This window comes from Pinus tabuliformis, chromosome X (assembly GCF_031772625.1).
Source record: "Pinus tabuliformis cultivar Carrire ecotype Pingquan chromosome X, CPIR1, whole genome shotgun sequence".
In the NCBI taxonomy this organism is placed as follows: domain Eukaryota; kingdom Viridiplantae; phylum Streptophyta; class Pinopsida; order Pinales; family Pinaceae; genus Pinus; species Pinus tabuliformis.
This window is the reverse complement of record NC_142308.1, coordinates 1,235,719,915-1,235,743,420: the sequence shown is the minus strand read 5'-3', so window position 1 is coordinate 1,235,743,420 and position 23,506 is coordinate 1,235,719,915. Positions and strand designations below refer to the sequence as shown.

Genomic DNA, 23,506 nt, shown 5'->3' with positions numbered 1-23,506 from the left:
GTGTATAGGTAAGGTTAGTCACGATCTGACCTCCCATTTCTGATTTGTTCAAATCATGTAGGAATTTTTTTTATACCTCAACATTCTTCAAAATAGTCAAACTCATTAAGTGGGAGGATATATATATATATATAAAACGTCGACGCATGCCACAAAACGGTTGCATTTGTCACTGATTTTGTTCACTTTTTATTGCGACCGAGTTGACTGTATTTTGATTTCGGCTGTGCAACATCGTGTGACTCGTTGACATTGAAACAGCTGGAAAAAGTAAGCATCCTGAAAAGAATGATGAAGAATTTTTAACAAAGTGAAGACTAATTAGTTAACACAGCCTAATTCGTTTCTGCGTGTGACATTTTTAGTTTTCAAACTAATTTATCAGGTGGTTATCTCATGAACGTGGATAATACCACGTTATTTCAGTAACGAAAAATAATATAGAACAGCATAAAGTGCAGCGACATTTACAGTTCCAAATATCAGCAATCAAATTATTACGAGTAAATGTAGGATCGAGCATACGTGCAAATAAAATAATGATAAAGAAATTAAAATGGAGAAGAACGTTCCATATATAATATGTTTTTTTCTCATGTGGTACAGACGTTTAAAGAATTCTTTTGGTTGACTGAATTTGTTTGTTCCATTTATAGAATGTGCAAGACGCATTTATCTGAGAAATTTAATCAACTCTCAAAAAGTAGGATAAGATTAGGATATATTGTAGTAGTAGAAATAGTTGATTTTTGAATGTTGGTTGCAGATACTATTGGATATGGAGCGATATACAAGTTGTATGGCAAAATAACATTTGTTTTATATATATAAGTAAAGTAAATGTTATTTCAATTTCTTTTAGGTCTATGATATTAATAATAAATTTGTGTTTAAAGGAATGAATTGTTTCAAAAAATTTAATATATAAAAAATAATGTAAACGTAAAAAGGTAATGAGAAAAAAATATAAATAACCGAAAAAATATGAAGGAAAAGAGGCTGAAGAAAGGGAGATGAAGAGTCAGGCTGGTTAGCATTCCCATTCTTTTAATTCTGGTCATTTTTCCCATTACTTTTATCTTTAAATTTTTTAGTTAAGTAATACAGAATGATGCATATGAAACATAGTGTTCTAATTATTATCAAAGATAGAAACAAATTTGTTTTCCATTTCCATAATATTCTGGGGGCATATCCACTATCCTTTCTTTGTGGCAAAAAACTTCCTTCGTTTTATCAAAGGCATGTAAATGTTGCTTAACTAAATCTTTAAACAATAGCAAGATGCAGGTGGATGCAAATAAAAACTCAAACTCAAATGTCGAAAGAAAGGCATTAGATAACGAGGAAAAAGATGTACAACCCCACAACCGAATAGAATCATAAAAAGCAAGCTGGCTGATTGCTACAGAAGATGCAAAGCATGAAAATGTAGCGTACTATCAAGGCAACCATGTCTTGGTCCCTCCACATCCAAGTCCAGATCTTGGAAGCTTCCCGAGCATCTCAATTCCCTCTGCGAACACGACTCCCATGCCCATGTGCAAATGAGGCTCTATGTGGCAGTGGAATGCCCATGCTCCTGCATTGTCCGCCACGAATCTGATGGCCGTCCACCCGTATGGGAACACAACAACCGTGTTTTGCAAGGGTGGATTACGGAGATTGAACTTGCCAACGTCTTGGCTTGGATTGAAAGCTCCATCGCCATAGGCGAGCACCCAGAAATCGTGGCCATGGAGGTGCCATGGATGTATGTCGCTGCTGTTAGGCGTCAAGACGTTAGCGTTCTGCAGAACAACATCGACGGTGGCGTTGAAATTAAGGGAGTAGACGGAGTTCCCTGTGACCGCGTTGGGATTTGACGGGGGTCTCATAATGTCATAGCCTTTAGAAGAATATGTTTCCGGGGCTGCTCGATGGTCGAAGGCGTTGCTCAACCTGTATTTCAAGGCCGCCAAGTATGGAGTGACAGGCAGGACGAGAGAAACGTTGTTGATTGCCCATTTGGTGTAGCCATCGATATAGTTCTGGGTATTCAAAAGCACAATGGTGCGGTCAGATTTGGGCGGAACGCGGGGGCCGAAACCGTCTCGGGCCACGATTTTGTTTGCGAAGGTCTTGCTATACGCGAAGTCGTTCCATGCCGGGCTCGCGGGTGGGGCAGTGGAGGGCCAGGTGGTAGCCTGATTGGAGATGTAGTTGAAAATGGCAAAACCCGGCGGTGTGTTGGGACGTCGCCCTCTCACGTTCACGGCTGCCCAGTAGTTCTTGGACGGATCCTGGTCGGCCTTAACCAGAAAAGAATATGTCTGCCCTGAATATATGTCCATGTCCTCCACCTCAAGGGGTTCGATGTAGTTTCCGCCCGCTTCCACTAACAACATAGTGTGTCCCTGCACCATAGAAGAGCAATCACATTCAATTTGAATATCGGTTTCATATTTTCTTGTCTGCAAGGGGGGGTTCAATAATAATATATAGAGACCTCTATAATGAAATTGAGCGACGACAGAGCCGTGGCGCTGGCAATGCGCACACGATACGTCTTCCCTGCTTCCAACGAGAGAATGAATGGCTCGCACTGGTTATTTGTGTTGTTACAATTGGCGCTGCTAGTTCCGGCTTGAGTCGACACCAGCGAGCAATTGTACTGTCCGCGCCCTCCGATTAGCAAAGACTGCGTACACCACAAATTCTTTCACGTGAGATCAATGGGCAGATTGTTCTTACAGTACCTCTATGCACAAAGAAACAAACATCTACCATGTCAATTGATTCTTCTAATCATTCAATAGTAGAAAGGGGAGGGTGAAAGATAAATAGGGAAGGATGTCAACATTTGTTTATTATATTTTTTTTTGGTTTGAAATTAAAAATGAAGTGTATGTGATAATATCTGGTTCTTTAACAATGATGTATTGTAATCACAGGTGAGCACAGGTGAGGCCATGTGAGCGAGGCGAACTCAAATCCTTTCTGGTTAAAGGATATAAACATATCTAAGATGTAATGTATAACTGGCCTAAAAAGAAATAGTGTTGCATTGTAACCTGATGAATAAGCTAAGTATATTTGTTAAAGGTAATTATCTAGTTATATTTATTGTAAAAGGGGATTTTAAAACAAATAAAATTTATTTAAAAATAATTTTACATGAATAGTTATAATGATAAATTTAGTATTAATATTACTGTAATTATTGGATTTATTCTATTTATATATATTTGATTATTGTTATAGTTTTGACCTTGAGGAAAGAAGTATAATAATCAAAATTATTATTATAGTTTTGACTTTGGGAAAGAAGTATAAGAAGATTTGAATAATTTAAATGGTTTATGAATTTAGTAATTAAAAAACTAATTAGAATTTGATTATTAAAAAAAATTAACATAATTTATCAGATTAATTCACAAAGGATTAATTATATTATATAGGTTTTAAATTATTATTAAAAATATATTATATATGATTTTATATTTTCAATATAAAATAATAATTATATATATATATAATCAAACATATTAAATATTTTTTTAATTTTTAAAATATTTTAAAGACAAAATTTACTAAGATAATTTGGCCATGTGGCCATGACTATGTTATCATCTATTATGTAAACAATGAGATTCAAAGTTTAAATTCTCACTTTTCACGTTATAGAAAATATAGACATAAAGATATTTTCATTGTTCAAAAAAAATTATATTATTTAATATAAAAAAAATAAAGATAAGATATTATCATATTAAGTGGCAATATATTGATATGGATTTCTTGTTTGAAGTATTGGGGATCTTGAATTTAATTTAAATGATGCAATAGATTTAATTAAAACAAAAACATAGATACATTTTAATCTATGTAAAATATATTTCATTATGAAGATGGAAATCCAATAAAAAACACTAAATTATTTATTATATTTATATCCAAAAAAAATTATATAATAAAAAGAGATTTATGAATTAGAGAAAGATAACAAATTTTAGATAAAATTTGATACAATACTAAAATCAAATGTATGAAGAAGTGAAAATTGAAGAAGATAAATGTTTGATAAATGATTTGTTTTAAATTAGTTTTTCTAATTTAAATTGATCTTTTATAATAAAAATAAATTTGACATATCTGCTTGTTCCTTGCATCTTTATCTTTAAATCTATATTTATTGTCATCTAGTAAAATTATAAAATTAGCATTATCATGCAAATTATCAAAAGACAATTTTATAAAAAGATAATATTTATGCACTTATAACAATCACACTTCTGACATTTTATAAAAAGATAATATTGATGCACTTATAACCATCACGCTTGCATCACACTTCTGTTATGATTGTGCTAGACGTTCCTGTTGACGATATGAAAATAACAACCATGAATACGCATGAGTACATTACCTGAGGCTCCCCGATCCATCGAAAAGGTTTCGAATGGAGGCCTGTCATTTGCTCGTAGATGCTCTTGTGCCACCAGTCGCTAACAATTATATTCAACTCTCCATCGTACGGAAACGGCTCCTTTTCGCCCTTCCCAACGTCCACTATCAGAAGCCCATACAGACCCGCAGACCGTTGCATTCCATGGTGCGCATGGTAGAAATATGTCCCAGGCTGCGCAGATTAATTCCATATACTTGATTACACTATTGAAGAAAAAATCTATGAAAAATTATGATAAAAATCTAATTCATGCACATTAATGAAATAAAATTAGAATCGAATATACACTTTCAAATGAAAATGAGTTTTTCACTTGAAAAATTACGAGTCATAATCAATTTGATCATACCTTGTCCACCACGAATCTGTAAACGTAAGTCTCCCCGGGGTTGATTGCACATTGCGTAACTGAGGCGGTCCCGTCTGACCAAGGCGTTCCTCTCTGCCAAGAGAAAAACAATTTAGAATACTTGCATTTCATACGAGGATATATCCCCTGTACTAAACAAGAAGAATGAGCACCTGTCGGATGCCATGCCAGTGTATGACTACTCCTTCAGTGGGAAGTTTATTCTCCAACTCCACCACAATGGTGTCTCCCGCTTCGGCCTGAATAGTAGGTCCTGGAAACCCCTCATTGATGGCTATCAAAACACTTTCTACACAGTCTGGAGACCACAACAAGTAATTCACTTGCCATTTATAATGCCTACTCCTGCTAATTGCAGTTTGCACAAGGGCTAATAAAACCAAGATCAACAAGAAGCTGCAGATAGATGATCGGCAGCTTCCCATGGCAATGGCGCTTGCGATCTGATCAAAACCCTTCTATAACAAATCTACTGATCTGCTATAAAATTCAGCCTATCTCACCTCAACGAGCAGTCTGCTGCAATGCTGTACTGTTTGAGGTATTTAGCCTAGTGGCTTTATATAGCAGAGGGCGATAGACTTGCACATCTACTCCCCCGTAGGTATATATAGAGAGACCGTTAAACTACCAACTTGTCATTCTTCTCTTTTTTCTCTTTTTTCTCTTTTTTCTTTTTTGTTAAATGTGTGTAATTGATCGATAGATTCGATATGGAAGCAGAAAGCTGTCTGAATTGCAGTGCAGTTTCTTCTTTTTTTACTTTATTGCAGCCTTAGCAGGTGACCACAGACCTGTATTCGGTTCTAGAACTCCCATAGAACTTTATGTTTTGGGTTCGGTGTACATTGATAATGGTGTATTGATAGATTGGAGAATATTTCGTTTCAGAGTAATGTGGAAGTTGCTTTGATCGGTGGCCCGGTAGACCGATGAGATTTCCACCTAATAAAATAGAAAAGTTTGAAAACGACTCGATGGTTGTTTTGAAGTTATCATACTAAAGTCAAAATTTTGATGACATATATATTATGTCTATATTATGCTTCAATTTTATATTGAAGACAAAATTGTTATGACATTAGAATAACCCCTCTTAAATGTAATTTTTTAAGAGTAAATATGGAATGTATATTAATATATAATATATTATATGTAAAAAATAAAATAAAATATTATGTGTGAATTTTATTTTGAATATTATTATTTATATAATTTTATATTTTAATCTAAAAAATATTTAGAAAGAAAGAAAAGAAGAAAATAGCTTATGGTACATATTGCTTCTTCATGTGGTTGATGTATTTAGTCTTTTTCCTACGAAGCCTTACAATAAACACTCTCGGTTTCTCGACAAACCCCTAGCTAAATAGATTATCCGAAGAGCTAGCTGCTAGAATATTTGCATAACTTTCTTTGTTGTCTTTGAAGACCTGAAATTCTAAAATGAAATGCTTTTCTGTTTCCACTTTTCCCGAACAAAAAATACACTCTCTTTCCTCCCACACTTTTTTTGGCATTTTCCAGCCCCTAGAATTCTTGAGAATTAGTCTTTAACTGAGAAATAAGAACTTTGGCTCTCCAAGAAATATTGGCCTCTCTATACACTTTTTGTTGGTGATTATGAGTGGGATTAAACACTTCAATATAGTACTTTTTCTTTCTCCCTAGCTCCTCATCCCAAATATGCTTGTGGAACTTCTCCATAACAAAAGATTTTATTATTATTGTTTAGGGGATATGTGTTCAAGCAAATACCCCATTTACTAAACCATTTGTTATTTTGTTGCATCCAAGTCTTCTTTCTTTTACACAATATGTCATTAAAGACAACCTTAGGCCATTTGCCCTCTTCAATTTGGTCAATTTTTTTTTTAAATAATTTATGACTCACACCATAACAATTGCTTCAATAGGAGCAACCCCTGTTTCACTTAACAAGATAGTATAAGGAATTGCACTTTTAATTTTGAATTTGTTTGTAATCAAACGCTTATGAATTTTCTCAAATTGTCTCCACTGCATGTCGAATGTACTTCTGGCCCACATTTCACAACCATAGAGAATCACTGGAATCACTAGTAGCCCAAAAAGAGTTTGAGTGGTTTTCAAGATCCATAACTTTGCCTCTCTACAACTATTTTGAAAAACATAAAATTCTTTCCAACCCCCCAAAGTTCTTTTCTCTCTACACCCATCCCAGCTTAGATTTTTGCTGAAGTCAATTCCAACATATTTGTAATCCACAACTTCTTCCATAATGTTGTCTTCGAAGTAGAACTTATGTTGGTTATGTTTTCCTTTTTTAGAGAAAACCTCTACTTTCGTTTTGCTAATATTGACTTGCATCCCCACCCTTCTACAAAAATTCTCATGGGATAGTACGTGCTCTTTCAAGCCAAGAGAAGATTTAGCAATTAGAATAAGGTCATATGCATACAAAAGAAGCCTTATAGCAAACTTTCCCAAATGGATACCATCACCCCCTTGCAAATTTAACCACTCCCCAAGCTTCTCGATATATAAACCAAAAAGGGTAGGAGACAATTGACAACCTTGCTTGACCCCGATATCACTTCTAAAACTTTTAGAAATGCCTGCTGAAGTTCTAATTTTAACTTTCACCTCTTCATACATCTTATGCATAGCTGCTCTCAAATGTTTAGGAACCCCAAGTTCCTCCATTTTGTGCCATAGCTTATCCCTAAGAACTATGTCAAACACTTTTCTGAAATCAACAAAGCAACAAAAGGCTTCTTCTTTTTTCTCCCAAATTATTTTAGTGCTATGCCTTAAAGTTATAAAATGATCAACTATGGAATGTTTAGGTCTAAAACATGCTTTCCCTTTACCATGGTTATCTCTTTCTTCTTCCCATTTGCTAATTTTATTTTCTAGCATGCTTCCAAATAACTTTGCAAACAAGTGTTTTATCATTATGGTCCTATAATTAGAGGGATTATTGATGTCACCACTTTTGAAAAGTGGTATTGCTAGACTGGTTGTCCAATCTGTGGGAACCCCTGTTGTATGATGTTGCTGAAAATTTTTGTAATGTGGGGTGCAAGAATATTTAAGCCCCAATTTAGATACTCTACTTGGATTTCAGCTAAGTCTTTTACTTTTTTAACACCCAACTTCTTAATACCCATCTCTACCTTGTACATCGTGAAGAGTTTAGTATTAGTGTTGACTAAGCAGGAGGTTCAACCTTGGGATCCTGCTCATAGAGTTGTCTTGCATATTCAAACCATTTAGAAGTTGTAATACTATTTTCATTCTACATCTTTCTCAGTTGGAGCTCCTTCCAAAATAATTTCGAGTTATTTTTCCCAAGGAAGATTAGTTCTTCCTTCCTTGAAACCATGAAATCGACCTTTTTCTTTCTTCATATCTGCTAGTAAGTTTTTGAGCTTTATTTTATTCTTGTTTGCCTCTTTCCAAATTCTCCTTGCCTTTTTGTATTCCTTGTCAAACCAAGCATTAACCAGAAATCAACTTGTTTCATACTTCTTAATTTTTTTCTCTTTTGCACTCTGCAAGTGTGCTTTGAATTAAATGTGTTAATTCATGACTACGAAGGCTGTGAAATAGGGTTTTCTCCTTCTAAAAGAGCCTCTCTAACATCAATTTGAAGGTATTAAAATTTTATGGAGTCAAAAGAATTTTGCCCTTTGGGAGATTTTGTTGAAAATAGTGAGTTTTTTACTCTAATTACTTCTTTCCAATCCAAGAGAAAATTAAATAAATTGGCTTGTGATTTGGTTTTAAGTCCCAAAGATGATCTCCAATCAAAACTTCCTTCATTTTCTTAGACAAACCATGAGTAAGCCATTGTTCACCAAAGAGATTGCATTCCTTGTTTTCTGAAATTATTTCCCACTGATGATTACTCTCTTTTGTAAGCCAAATAGGGTTGCAATCTTCTTTACAACAAAGAATGCTAGCTTGCTCACTTGTAGTCCTAGCATTAAAATCACCTACTATAAGGACTTTACCTAGTTGGGAATATGTTGCAATATCGACTTTTAAGGCTGCAAAAGGATCTTTGTGGTCAAGCCCTCTACTTTTGTATATTGTTTAAACTTGCAGTGCAAAATAGCATGCTACAATTCTGATACGATTTTGATTTTCTAATATTTTAAACCAAATGAATTTTTTTATTTGAGTCTTCTTTTTCTAAGTGAATGAGACAACCTTCTTTTTCCCTCACTAATACCATGATACCCCGGTGTCATTTTCCATTCCTTGTTTCCTTGTTCCACACTGCCATCTTCCAGTATCCTTCAAACAAAGGTGTTTTGAACCCTTCATACTCATGTGTTTCTATGAGACAAATTATGTCTCTATCTTTTACAATTGGTCCTCACCACCATGGGTAACATATGCAGTTCCAACAAACTTAAGGAAAATTAGTTATGATTTGATTGTTATTTATTTTGACATGCAAGACTCATAGTTGAGTCTTTGTCCCTGCTTTCCCATACTGACCTTGCTTTCTAATTTCTTGTTGAAGAATTTGTTGCCTCTTCTTTATTACCATCTTGCTACTCTATTTTGGAAGGAGGTCCAAATCATGCTATCACAACTTTACCTTTATAAATACATTCTCTCTTGCTTCCCTAACCTTTGACATTTCCTTTCTCATTTCCTCTTGCTGTCTTACAGTTAAATCTTTTTCTAGAAAAAAGTGAGTACCCCTCAAGAGATGCTTCTTGCTTAGAATGATATATTTATCACCACAAGCTAGGCATGATGACTTTTACGGACCTGGCTCTCTCACCGTTAAACTTACCCACTCTCTATGCTTAACATATTTTTCCTTACCTTCTTGCTTAGAATGATATATTTATCACCACAAGCTAGGCATGATGACTTTTACGGACCTAGCTCTCTCACCATTAAACTTACCCACTCTCCATGCTTAACATATTTGTCCTTACCGTAAACAAAATTTGAAATCTGTAATATCAATATCAAAATATTTATAAAATTATGAAGTGTATTTTGATTTATAAATACAATACTCATTATACTTTAATAGGTATCTGTAAAGTTTTTGTTAAGAAATTTACTATTTTAATTTATAGCGATGTTAAATATTATTCAAAATATATAAGTAATTTTATTGAGAACTTGTTTATGATGAGAATGGTCAATTATATAATTATATTATTATAAAATCTAATTTAAATATTTTTTTTTATTTTTTCAGAAATATTTAAATTTATTATGATTTTTATTATGATTTTTTTTTTAATTTTAATAATATTCGTGTAAAATACTTCTTTTATTACCTGCGTTATTATCTCTATTTTTCATAAATAGTATTTTTAATTAATTAAATGTAATATAATATTTAAATTTATTATTATAAATATATTTTTATTTGTTAATTAGAAATTAAATATAATTTTAACTTTATTTAATAGAAATTTAAACCTTACATTTTAATAAAATTTTAATAAATTTTAATTATTTTTAGAAAACTGTATTATAAATTTTAAATATAATTTTAAAAATAAAAAATATAATTTGTAAAACTTTATAATAAAATAAGTAACGAATGTGTATTAATAATAATAACTAAGAACGTTTTTAAAATATATATTAAGTCACTTCAGGTAGGGAAGAAGGGAAGAAATGTTTATGTGAATAAAGTTTTTAAAATAACTGTTAAATCCATAAATGATGTCAATTCAAGGAAGTTTAGGAATCAAGGAAGAAATATTTATGTAGGTTTGGTGGGGTATGTGAGGAAGGAACAGTATTTAATAATAAGTTAAGGTGGAGATTTATATGGGAAAGGAACAATTATATGGAATTCAAAGTTATATGGATAGATTTGGAGGTCATAATATAAGTAGATTAATGAATGTATAAAAAAAAATTGAAAGTGAAAAAATAAAATTTTGATATTTAAAAATAAAAATTATATTTTAATTATATAAATAGACATGTTTATTTTGGAATAAGGTCTCTAAAATATTAATTTTATTATCTAAAGGTAGTATGGATTTAATCTATAAGAAATATTTAGAGTATTTTTTAGTAATATTCATATATCAAAGATAGGTATGTTGTTTTTAGCTCTTTTAATTAAATTGATTAATTAAAAGACATGTTATATGAACATAAGTTATGATTTTTTTATGCATATGATAATAGTAAACCATAATATTGTAACAAAGTTTATTTATAAATTAAGAATCTCTATGATAATATGAGCATAAATATCCATTATATATATATATATATATATATATATATATATATATAATTTTGACAATATACACTAAAGCATGATGCGACAATATACACTAAAGCATGATGCAAGTGTTTTGATTAATATGGACATTTGCAAGTCATTTAATTAATATGGATGAGTTAATTTAATTATCAAATAATAACTTTATTTATAATTAATAAGATAATAGTAATTCAAAGTTATATTGTAATTAATTTTTATATTGTTTTTAATCTTGATAATGTACACTCAAACATGGTAACTGTTTTGATCACCGTAAACATTTACAAGTCATTTAATTTATATGGATGAGTTAATTTAATTATCAAAGAAAGTAAAGTTTTTTGTATGTCTTAAAAATTTAAAATAAAAATAAAAATATATAAATTTTCTCATATTATTCACACTTTATATAGTAAAATAAACAAAAAAATATTTTATAGCATTTGTAGAGAGCCTACTTAGTAAGCCCATGAAAATATAAAATAAATGTAACCACAAAGTTCTGTGTTAAAATCCCCTTAAAAAAATCAGATAAGATATTATCATATTTTATGGCAATAAATTGATATGGATTTCTTGTTTGAAGTACTGGGGATCTTGAATTTAATTTAAATGATGTTTGAAATGACGCAATAGATTTAATTAAAACAAAAATATAGATAAATTTTCATCTATCTAAAATATATTTCATTATGACGATAGAAATTGAGTAAAAAATCCTATATTATTTATTATATTTATATCCAAAATAAATTATATAATAAAAAGAGATTTATGAGTTAGATAGCCATAACAAATTTAAAATAAAAGTTGATACAATACTAAAATCAAACTTATTGAAGAAATAAAAATTGAAGAAGATAAAGTATTTATAGCTATTTTAAAAGTACTAAAAATAAAATATATAATATTGTAAAAAAATATAAAATAAACATATAAATAGAAGGAAATTTTTGAATTACACAAAGATGGTAAATTTTAGATAAGAGTTTGATATTATAATAAGATGAAATGGATTAAAAAAAATCTAAAAATTGAAAAAGAAAAATTATTTTATAAATCATTTAATAAATAATACAAAATTTATAATAAAATTTTAATGAGAAAATGAGATTTTATCAATATGAAATTAATTTAATTAATAATCAGTATTTATATTTTATGTATAAAAACTTATTGATTATAATTAAATTTCTATCCCCTAGAATAAAATATGCAAACAGATAAAAACTTATTTATATAAATATAAATAAATATTTACACTTATTTAAAAAATAAAAATATTAAAATAAAATATATAATATAATATATTATCATATAAAGTATAAAAATAAAATATGTAAAATGATAGATATATAAATAAGATAAAAATATTAACTATATGAAAAGATGTAAACAATTTATGCTCCTAACATGAGACTAAAATTAAAAATAAATTTAAAAATATTTTTGTTAACTTATTCAAATATTTTAGAAAGACTATGTAGTAAGGTCTTTATAATATTTCGCAATATTTGAGTATGAATAAATGAGAGTTAAATCCCATTTATTATATGTATATTTATATATTCACCTTGCGAAATATTTGAGTATGAATAAATGAGAGTTAAATTGTAATATCCCTATTGTAACTAGCCCTACGTAAAAGTAATTTTAAGTTACGGAAAAGTTACATAAACTTACAAATCAGTTATTGAACTGATTCTTGATTCCCGTGAAACTGAATGAGGGTTTTCATCGAGGAATGAGGGGTGAATGTCATCCAGCACATGTTTCTCGGAACAGAATGACGTAGTGGATCTCTTTTCAAAAGAGCCTCAACAGATTTATAAGGGGAAGCTTAGTTTTAAATGGATACAGAAACTGCATCCAGTATTGAATCCTGCGCGTAAAGCTTTCAACGGGGAGCAGTTGGAGAAGCAGACGGTTGTAGCAAGAAAGCTGTTTCGAGCGCCCCTTTGCCCCAATGGGACAGCTAATGCTATAATCTGGTAGAGAATAGCGAAGACCAAGGAGTTTCTTCGAGTGTTTATCCAGTACCATGTGCTCACCGGCATGGCTTACCACGTATACCAATCTTAAACATAGCAATAATGGTGATCGTGGAAACGCGTCGGCTATGGTGGTGTGCTCGTTATTTTTTAAGTGGATTCAGCACGACCTGAGGCCTTGGGCAAAGGCGGGGATCATGTTGTAGAATGTTGAGGCTGCCAGAAGAGTCTGGTCATTCGGGCTCACGATTGTTCAAGTCGAGTCATGGCGAAAATATCTCCAGATGAGAGATCTGTTTACCATCTGGGCGTTTTACCAGATGTTGAAATTATATCCCGGGATGATTCCCGATGTGGACTTGATGTTCAATGTGAACGACAGGCCTGTTATCAGTGGGGTCTAGTATCACATGCAGAACACGCCCCCTGCTCTATTTCGCTACGGTGGAAATAAAACCACCTTCGATATTCCTTTCCTAACTAGTCTTTCTAGGAATGAGATTAGCTATGCCGCGCATGATGAGTATCGTGGATTTTCATTGTGTTAACTGCATCGAATGCTTCTCTGTCTCATGTTTGCAGAGCGAGAATCGAACTGTTTACACATTATTATTGAAAGGAAGTGCCTTTTCGTTGTTGAAGGTGATGGAGGCAAGGAGACGGCCATGGATAAGATAAGTAACTTGCTCTCTTTCTGGAAGGAAAAATTTATGTGTGTTTTATTTATCTTTTTGAAAGATTTCCTTGTGTTAAATGCCAAGTCACTTGTCATTATCGTGAAAAGGGATATATGCTATTGCATTGTGATACTAGCTGATTTCTAAGTTTCTAGTGAAATGAGTATGCATTACATGCATGATAAAGATAGCTAAAGATGTGCTTCTAGGCACATAGATATTCATTTCTAACTTTCTTGAAGAAAGAGTATATATATATATATATATATATATATATACATACATAAATATAGCTTCATTCTAGAAAAGTGTGCATACTTCATGTATGAAGATGAAGGATTTTATGAGAGTTTTCTTGAAAATAAAAATAGAGGTTCTTTCCTTTAAAGACACATTAGAATAGTGTTCATACAAGAACCAGAATCCTTACTTGTTTCATGAAAAGAACTATGTGCATTGAAGTAAAGTAATTGTGTTAGGAAAACACATGTTACATAATGGTAGCTATTGTGACTTTGGAATTATGACTCTCTGTGTACATAGAGAAAGTGATCATGTTAACTTTCTTGAAGACAACAATCTCTTGAAAAGATTGTCTTGCTAGATGAGTTGTGTTGATTTCTTGATTTTGGATGCATAAGTAAACCTTGTTTTTGTATCTTGATTTTTATGCATAAAGATGGATATCTTTGATAATTTCCTGAAAGGGAAGCTTGAGAAACCCTCACATAGGAAGATTTATTAAAAGGAAGTGCCTTTTCGTTGTTGAAGGTGATGGAGGCGAGGAGACGGCCATGGATAAGATAAGTAACTTGCTCTCTTTCTGGAAGGAAAAATTTATGTGTGCTTTATTTATCTTTTTGAAAGATTTCCTTGTGTTAAGTGACAAGTCACTTGTCATTATCGTGAAAAAGGATATATGCTATTGCATTGTGATATTAGCTGATTTCTAAGTTTTTGGTGAACTGATTATGCATTACATGCATGATAAAGATAGCTAAAGATGTGCTTCTAGGCACATAGATATTCATTTCTAACTTTCTTGAAGAAAGAGTATATTATATATATATATATAGCTTCATTATAGAAAAGTGTGCATACTTCATGTATGAAGATGAAGGATTTTATGAGAGTTTTCTTGATAATAAAAATAGAGGTTCTTTCCTTTAAAGACACATTAGAATAATGTTCATACAAGAACCAGAATCCTTACTTGTTTCATGAAAAGAACTATGTGCATTGAAGTAAAGTAATTGTGTTAGGAAAAAACATGTTGCATAATGGTAGCTATTGTGACTTTGGAATTATGACTCTGTGTGTACATAGAGAAAGTGATCATGTTAACTTTCTTGAAGACAATAATCTCTTGAAGAGATTGTCTTGCTAGATGAGTTGTGTTGATTTCTTGATTTTGGATGCATAAGTAAACCTTGTTTTTGTATCTTGATTTTTATGCATAAAGATGGATATCTTTAATAATTTCCTGAAAGGGAAGCTTGAGAAACCCTCACATAGGAAGATAGAGAAATGAGGTTAAAATGACTTCCTTTAAGAAAGAGGTATGTGGTTTGTTGTATGAAATGATGGTAGTATTCTAGTGAAGGGAATATGTGTTGCATACATTAAAGAAGGGCTTATATGATAAGCAATGGTATGCACAAAGATTAGTCATTGTGATATGGAGTTATGTTCTTTGTATGTTAGAGAGATTATGTTGAGTTCTCTAGAAATAACTATGTGAAAAGAACATATGTGCTTAAGCATAGAAATAGCAGTTTATTACATATATGAAGTTATAACGAATGTGTTTTACATGTTAGTAGAACTAATGAGTTAGAACTCTTAAAGAGAGTTATGCATTAGTGTAAATAAACATTGTGGAGGTCAAACAATATTATTTGGGTATATGTACTAGTTAAATAGTGAGTCATGCTTGCTTATGCATATGAGTAGATGCTAAAGGATCTCTTTTAGAGGTTGTTTATTGATTCTTTAACATGGTATCTAATCTTGTTGTCCAAGCTTGTTGTCGACAGCATTGACAGGAAACGATGGCGGTTGGTGCCAAGGAAAAGTGATGTTAACATTGTGGCAGGAAAAGGATTAATGGTCCATGCAGATGAGTTCGAGTTGCAGGATCGTATAATGCTAGAACAATCATGCCACAAAGAATGTTGTATGTGGCGGTATGCAAGTAAAATATTACATGGAAACTGTATTAGCTTTTAGCTAGTTATGTGAAATCTTAATGGTAATTCATTGTAATGATTTTATAACAATGGTTAAGGGATGGAATCCCTTACAAGCCATTGAGTGAGGGGTGAAATCCCTCACGAGCGTTCAATAATAAGATTAAGCATTTTCTAGTTTTCACCCTACAGGGTTTCCAGGGTATATTGGTGTTCAATGGTGTGATTGCCTTTTGTGTTAGTTTGATGATGATGAATCTTTGATGATTGATGGTTCTTTATTTGATGGCATGATTATAATGTCCAAGTATGTGATTAACTAATATGGTTAAGGAAATCATGAAATGAATGCAAGGATTCATGAGACAGTTTATGTTATTACACTACCACAGTGGTGGTTAATGGTTAAGCAACTCACTGTCTTTTATTGCAATTTACTTGATGTGCTAATGTACATTATATCTAATGGTTAATGATGAATTGTGGAGTTATGAATTGGATAATTACTTGTGGGTAATTTGTATAAAAAATTATACCTACCTACTTTTACATGCGAGGTGACATAAATCCCATTATTATATGTAGTATTTATATATTCACCCTTATAGAGTTTGAATATAGATGAATTGGAATTTATAAATTTTGAATATGTATAAAAAAGTGTTAATCTTATTTATTATATATATTATTAATATATTTATATTTTTAGGATTTGAATATGGAGAGAAGGTTGTTTATTTTATTCTATTTCAAGAGATTCTATTTCATAAAGTAATTACGCCGCGTTTCCCTCTGAAATCAACTCCCCTTTTTGTCTACCTGTCACTCTTAGATACCCTCAGATCATATGTTAGATGATTAAGAAATGTTGAACTGTTCAATCACAAAAAAGTAGTTACGAATTCATTGCAGGTAGGTAGGTATTCGATTTGCATAGGTAAAAGAAATATTGCTGCTTTCTTTGTAATGGTAGGCCTAGTCGTTTCACCGTTGGATTCCTGGAAGGATCAGCTGCTTACCCCAATGTTCCTAAAACCCCAACTTCCAAACCATAGCCTTCCATCGGCATGGAGACAAGTTAGAATGATGGGAGGCGGTCCTCGCATGTTTCCCTCTGAAATCAACTCCCCTTTTTGTCTACTTGTCACCCTAGATACCCTCAGATCATATGTTAGACGATTAAGAAATGTTGAACCGTTCGATCACAAAAAAGTAGTTACGAATTCGTTGCAGGTAGGTAGGTATTCGATTTGCATAGGTAAAAGAAATATTGCTGCTTTCTCTGTAATGGCAGGCCTGGTCATTTCACCATTGGATTCCTGGAAGGATCAGCTACTTACCCCAATGTTCCTAAAACCCCAACTTCCAAACCATAGCCTTCCATCGGCATGGAGACAAGTCAGAATGATGGGAGGTAGTCCTCGCATGTTTCCTGGCGGAGTGACCAAATGGCAGTGGAAGCTTTACGAAATGCAGAAGCTCGCAGAGCTTATCCCAAACAAAAAAAAAAAAAAAAAAAATTATTAATTTTATTTATAACTATTTTTTCAATATATCTTAAGTTAAATAATTATAAATATATTTTCTCTTAAAATAAATAATTTTTAAGCTTTAAAATTCACTGTGAATCACCACGAAACGAAATTTTATTTGTACCGTACGAATTCTTTTTTTTTTTCCAAGGAAAAAAATGGTAACCTTTTATTAAAAAATTAATGAAAAGTTACACTAGCAGATGCAATGAAGCATTCAGTATGTTGCCACATGGGCTCACAGCGTTAGTAAACTAACGTGCACAAAGAATAAGAAAAAGAGAAAAAAAGGGGAAAAAAGCCTGACTTCCGGCAGTGAGTAAAACTCACGCTTCAGGTTTTTCGCCCCTTTTTCTTTTCAACCTTGCGCCACTCTCCCACAGTGGGCTCGGTCGAAGCAATGACTAACTGGGTTGTTACATTCTGTTGCCCTGTTTCTTTGTCTGAGTCTGAAGTATCTGAGTGATGCTGCCGTTTGATGCCTCCCATGCTTTGATCCACGCTTGTCATCTCTGTCTGATTTTGCTGGGTCTCTGCCTGAATTGAGTGTGGTTGTATCTCCTTGTTGACTGCTCTATTTTCCTTCTGGTTCTCTATTTCAACCTCCTCTATGGTGGTATCATCCTCCTTTGCTTCTGTTTCTTCGTCTTCTGATACTGTGGGGGCTTTATTTTCCGCGGTTCTCTTCTTTATGACATTATCTATGTTCTGCCATCCTTTGTGCTTCCTTTGTTGTGGCTTGCTCTTGTTAAGGCTTTTGCATGCATTGAACAGATGACCTGTTTGTTGACATCCCCTGCATCTGAATGTTGTATTCTCATAGTCCAGAGGTTGTTTCCATTGAGTATTGTTGAAATTCAGGATGATGCTTTCCGGTAACCCTTGGCTGAGATCCACCTCGACACAAATTCTAGCAAAGGTAAAGATTCCTTTTAAATGTCTCTCTGTATCAATCTTTAACATTCTTCCAAGGGTATTCCCTATAGCTGATAAGGATGTAAAGTGCCAAAAATGCATCGGAAGATTATGTAACCTTACCCATACCGGCATCCTTGACACCACCATGGTATTTGGATCAAACTCCGGGAACCAAGGGGTAACAAATAATCCCGCACTGCCCCAGAACCATGGTCCTTCGGTGAGAGCTTTTTCCCTCTCTTCTTCAACGCTAAAGACTACTATGAAAAAACCTTTCGAGCATAGGTGGATCCGGCAGTTTTTTGTCCATGCCGTGTGAATCCATTGATACAAAGCATCCGATCTAGGCCAGAAGCCGTTAAATCTACAAATAACGGCATTTTTTTGTAGATCTGAGAATATGCACTTTACCTCTGGGAAATCCAAAGGAATGGAGGGGCTCTCTGGTACTTCATCCACGATATACTGCCCTGGAGGTATATTAACAGTTGCATGTTCTTTCCCCTTTGGAGATTCTTTCCCTTTTGCTGCGTCTCTGTATGATCCTGTAGGTTTTGATGTAGATCCCTTAGATCCACCTCGCAGTCGGTGATTGAGGATAACAGTTGAGTCCTTTGCAACCCTGTAATGCTGGAGTGTGTGTTGATCCTGCATGCAGAGCCCTGAAAATAAAAGATTTTGTAATGCAACTGGAGTACCCAGTTTGACCTGGATCTCTTTTTTTAATTCCAATACAGTCATCCATTCCCAGATCTGCACACAAACGTGTCTCCCTTCTGTTGATCTGATAAAGATTTGCTTCAGATCTGTTGTGTCTGCCTTGTTCAGGTCCCATTTTACTGGTTTGAGTTCTGGGTCTAGCTGGCTTCCATCTGTCTTTTGCCTAGATCTGGCCAGATCCGATCGTTCTACCCCGGAACTATAGCGATCGGCCCGTTCTGGTGAGCCGTTTCCCAGATCAGGGCATCTGAAGATATGCTGGGGGCTTTTTATCTTACGCCAAGAGGGCGTCTTGAAGATGGGGGTCTTGTGGCTTAATTTTCCGGCTGTCAAAATGGCCGTCTCCCAAAACAGCGCCACCGAGAACAGAGGAGCCTCAACCCATTGGAATACCAGCTCCCGTTTTCCGTCCCACAGTTGATCTTCACCCAGGTCATTTGAAAACAACCGTATTGTGGTGGATCGGACTCGCAGAAAACCCAGAAGGGGCAAAGGGATAAGCGATCGGCTCTCTTCCCCATTTACGCAGACAGGATTATCTGTCCAAGGTAAGTCACCCGCGATGGAGGTCTCTTCAATTTGAGACTGTGTGAAGGTCGGTAGATCTGAAACATATAACCCCAGACATTGTAGAGGAGTGCCGAGAGTCGCCTTGAGGCAGACGAACCGTGCCAAGAAAGGAGGAAAAACCTCAAGAAACCGTTTGTTTTGAATCGGATCCTGCTGCTCCTCTCCGTTAATGGATCCGGGCCAAGTCCTGCAAGTACTATCGAACGCTATGAAACCCACGGCCAGGCTCCAGTCCGATCCTGCATCCAACAAACCAGTGAGGGCAGCGCCGGCGGCATATGGACCTGCTGAAACCCTACCCTCGCAAACGCCGGCCATTGCTCGTTCCTTCAAGTTTCGATCCCGTTTTTGTACCGTACGAATTCTACTCTAAATCATATAAATAATTTAGACTACTTCACCCTTAAATTTGACTTCTAATAAGATTTCTGCAGGTTATATGCTTTCCTTTATGCTTAATGAAATTTAATCTTATTCCAGGACGAATTTGGTATTCGGTACAGAGTTGAGAATAATTTGATTAGCTGTTCAAAGTTTCATACTGTATGATCCCTGAGGCGGAAGATATACAATACCACTCATTTTGAGTATAATGCACCAGCTAATGATTCTAGAAGCGCCTCCTAAAGAGATGGAAAAACTTTTTTAACGCTGGTTTATGAAATGATAACGCCCGTACCCTTTATTCCGTTTTCGATGCCAAAATGCATGACTTTATGATTTTATTTTTCAGAAAAGTAGATCATTGTCATTCTTTGCCAGCCTTATATGTCAGAGAATGTTTGAGGAATTTGGATAAAATGCACTTAAAAAAACATATATTTTCGCAGTTTTTGCTTTTCTAATTGTTTTTAACAGGAAAATTGTGTTTGTTATTTTCTCACATGAATTGTGATTTAAGTTATTAGGTTGCTTAAGTTATCAAGGTATTTAACGATGCAGGAGAATTGAAAATTGTGTTCGTTTGTTTATCTGGATAATATAGAAAAACAATTATGATTGAGATTTCGGGATTGATAATCATAATTTGTAATATATATATGGAAGCATTATTTTCAATTATTTTTTTTAATGTTTATTGATAGAAAATACACATTATAACAACAATACTATTTTTTGTCATATGGTTATCATTACTATTCATATCCACTCTAAAATCTTATAGTTTTCGCTTTTTTTTTCACCACATTTTAGACCATGTTAACGTTCTATGGAGCATGACAGTTCAGTGTCCACCATTTTATGGAACTATCACCATCTCTTGAATCCACAGTTCTCAGCACCCAACATGTCTTCAACAAACAATTCTGCAACTTGACCTTATATAAAATAACTTATACTAATAATGTTCACATAGAATAGGTCACATCAACTTGACTTATTAAAAACTATCTATAACTAATACTCCCTAAACACCTCCCTTAACACGATAAGTCACATTAATCTATTCAATAACTAACCTATTCTTTGTGATTTTAAATTTAAATTTTACAAACTCCTTTTCACCGTTAAAATTTATACCATTATCTTTTTTTTTTATTAACTCCTCTCCCCAATAAAATATCTCAAACCAACATTAAAACAACCTTAAAGTATAAAGCTCAAACCAATATTAAAACAACCCAAGTATAAGGCTCAAAAACAATTAACGTTTTCACAAATCAAACCTTATAAAGAAATTTGGCCAATTCATTTGGTTGTCTTTAAATCCACGAGCTTTCACGCCACTCCCTCTCTCGATGAAATGAATCAAACGATTGATCAGCACTCTGCAATCACGATATGGAAATGATCACCACTCTGCAAGCACGACCCTATTCTAGCAGACAAGCAACCATTAAAATCTGCAATTTTGTAGTCTTCAGATTCAAACTCAAAACAAGTGACCTTGAAAGCTCCTCTTTACCAATCAAAGAGATAAAAAATGATGTCAAATGCAAATCTTCACACAGATCTTGGCCCTCTTTGGCACTAGAATATAGAGATATTTCTTCGCGCACCCATTCTGGTTGAACCCGCCACACAAATTCAATCGTTAACACAAGGAATGCACACACTTCACCAAATTTTAAGTAGTGATCATTTCACAAGAACACGACCACGTGCATTCTCTACCAAACGAAGATCGCAACCAAACATGTTGGCAGTTTAAGGGAGACGGACTGTGAGAATAGGAAAGTGGTATCCAAAATTCAGATTCCGAAATCGAGAGAAACGATATATCTAGGTTCTCCCAAAATAGACGTGCAGGCCAAATTCAATTTAGCAATGTATTGCACACACTATTACATGTGGGGGTTTTAAGACAATATTTAAGACAATATTTGAGTGAATTGTGTTAACTTAAGACAAAAAGAAACTCAAATATTGTCTCTAAGCCGGTGTCTCAAAATATAATGTCTCAAAAATTTGTCTCTATAAAGACAATATAGAACACATATTATTATTGTCTCTATAAAGACAATATAGAACACATATTATTATTGTCTCTATAAAGACAATTTGATTTGTCTCTCTAGAGACAATTTCATTTGTGTCTTTTTAGAGACAATTACATTTTTGTCTTTTTAGACACAATTCCATAATTCAAACTATTGTCTCTCTAGAGACAATATAAAAAATTATTTAAAAAAAAATAAATGTCTATAATTCAAATTATTGTTTCTCTAGAGACAATCTAAGAAATTATTTAAAAAAAAATAAATGTCCATAATTCAAACTATTGTCTCTCTAGAGACAATATAAAAAATTATTTTAAAAAAATAAATGTCCATAATTCAAAATATTGTCTCTCTAGAGACAATATAAAAAATTATTTAAAAAAAAATAAATGTCCATCATTCAAACTATTGTCTCTCTAGAGACAATATAAAAAATTATTTAAAAAAAATAAATGTCCATAATTCAAACTATTGTCTCTCTAGAGACAATATAAAAAATTATTTAAAAATAAATAAATAAAATCATTTTGAAGGTCTGCTGGCCCATATCGTTCTCACCTGGAACAGATTCGTAAGATAATAAACAGGAATCTTCCACACAATACATACATATAATTTTAGTTCCCCATTAATGATCTTTAAAGGGGAAGTATAAAATAAGGGTGAGAATATTTACAAATCTATTCCAAACATTAAAATTCAAGCTAGAGTTCGGACTTACATTTATAATACATTTTTGCAATTTCCAAAGACCTAAATTTTAGGAAACAAAGAATGTGTGCTAAAAAAAATTTATACCTTCCTCTTTGGTAGAGTGAAAGTTAGAAAGGCGTGAGATAAAATGTTTCTAGAACAAAGCCTGCACTGTTGATTGTGAGGATCATTGTACTGTGGGGTTTGACGAAGGGGCTCCCATAGAGCAACCCAACACAGCAATTGAATAGGGTGAACACCTAAGGAAGGCCAAAGTACTCTTTTGTTGACTTGAACTTGTATATTCTCCAGAATGTTGACCTGCAATTCAGAATTTCAGTATTAGGCCTGTCAGATCAATCAAAAATGCATAGAATTTCACTCAGAAATAAAGTAAACATTCAAAAAGGAAGCAGCCTGCCACAAGAAAAAACAAAGAAAAGAAACAATAGCACTGGTAGCAAAGGGTGCCCTATACTTACATAGGGGATAAGTAGAGTGCTAGAGATGTTGCATTTCCTGTTATAAACATCACCAACAATTTAAGCATTATTTTGCTCATTCCAGCACAATATAGAAAAAATTAGCTCTCAGATACTCAATTTCAATGCAAGGTGCACCTTTTCTTTCTCAACATAATACCAATTTATCTAGCAAAACTGAAATTTGCAAAGACAGAATCATTTGTATAAGCAAACTACAAAC

The 23,506-nt window shown here is 33.2% G+C and overlaps 1 protein-coding gene across 1 annotated transcript; it reads right to left on the bottom strand.

Moving 5' to 3' along the window:
* Positions 1-1,372: 1,372 nt before the first annotated feature.
* Positions 1,373-19,985, bottom strand: LOC149144418 (L-ascorbate oxidase-like). The gene is made up of 6 exons (XM_089452145.1): positions 19,076-19,985; positions 4,973-5,118; positions 4,800-4,892; positions 4,409-4,621; positions 2,489-2,680; positions 1,373-2,396 (listed from the first exon to the last, which is right to left on the bottom strand). Exons 1-6 carry the CDS (start codon positions 19,983-19,985, stop codon positions 1,443-1,445), a joined length of 2,508 nt encoding a protein of 835 aa, XP_089308271.1. The 3' UTR covers positions 1,373-1,442.
* Between the last annotated feature and the right edge of the window lie 3,521 nt (positions 19,986-23,506).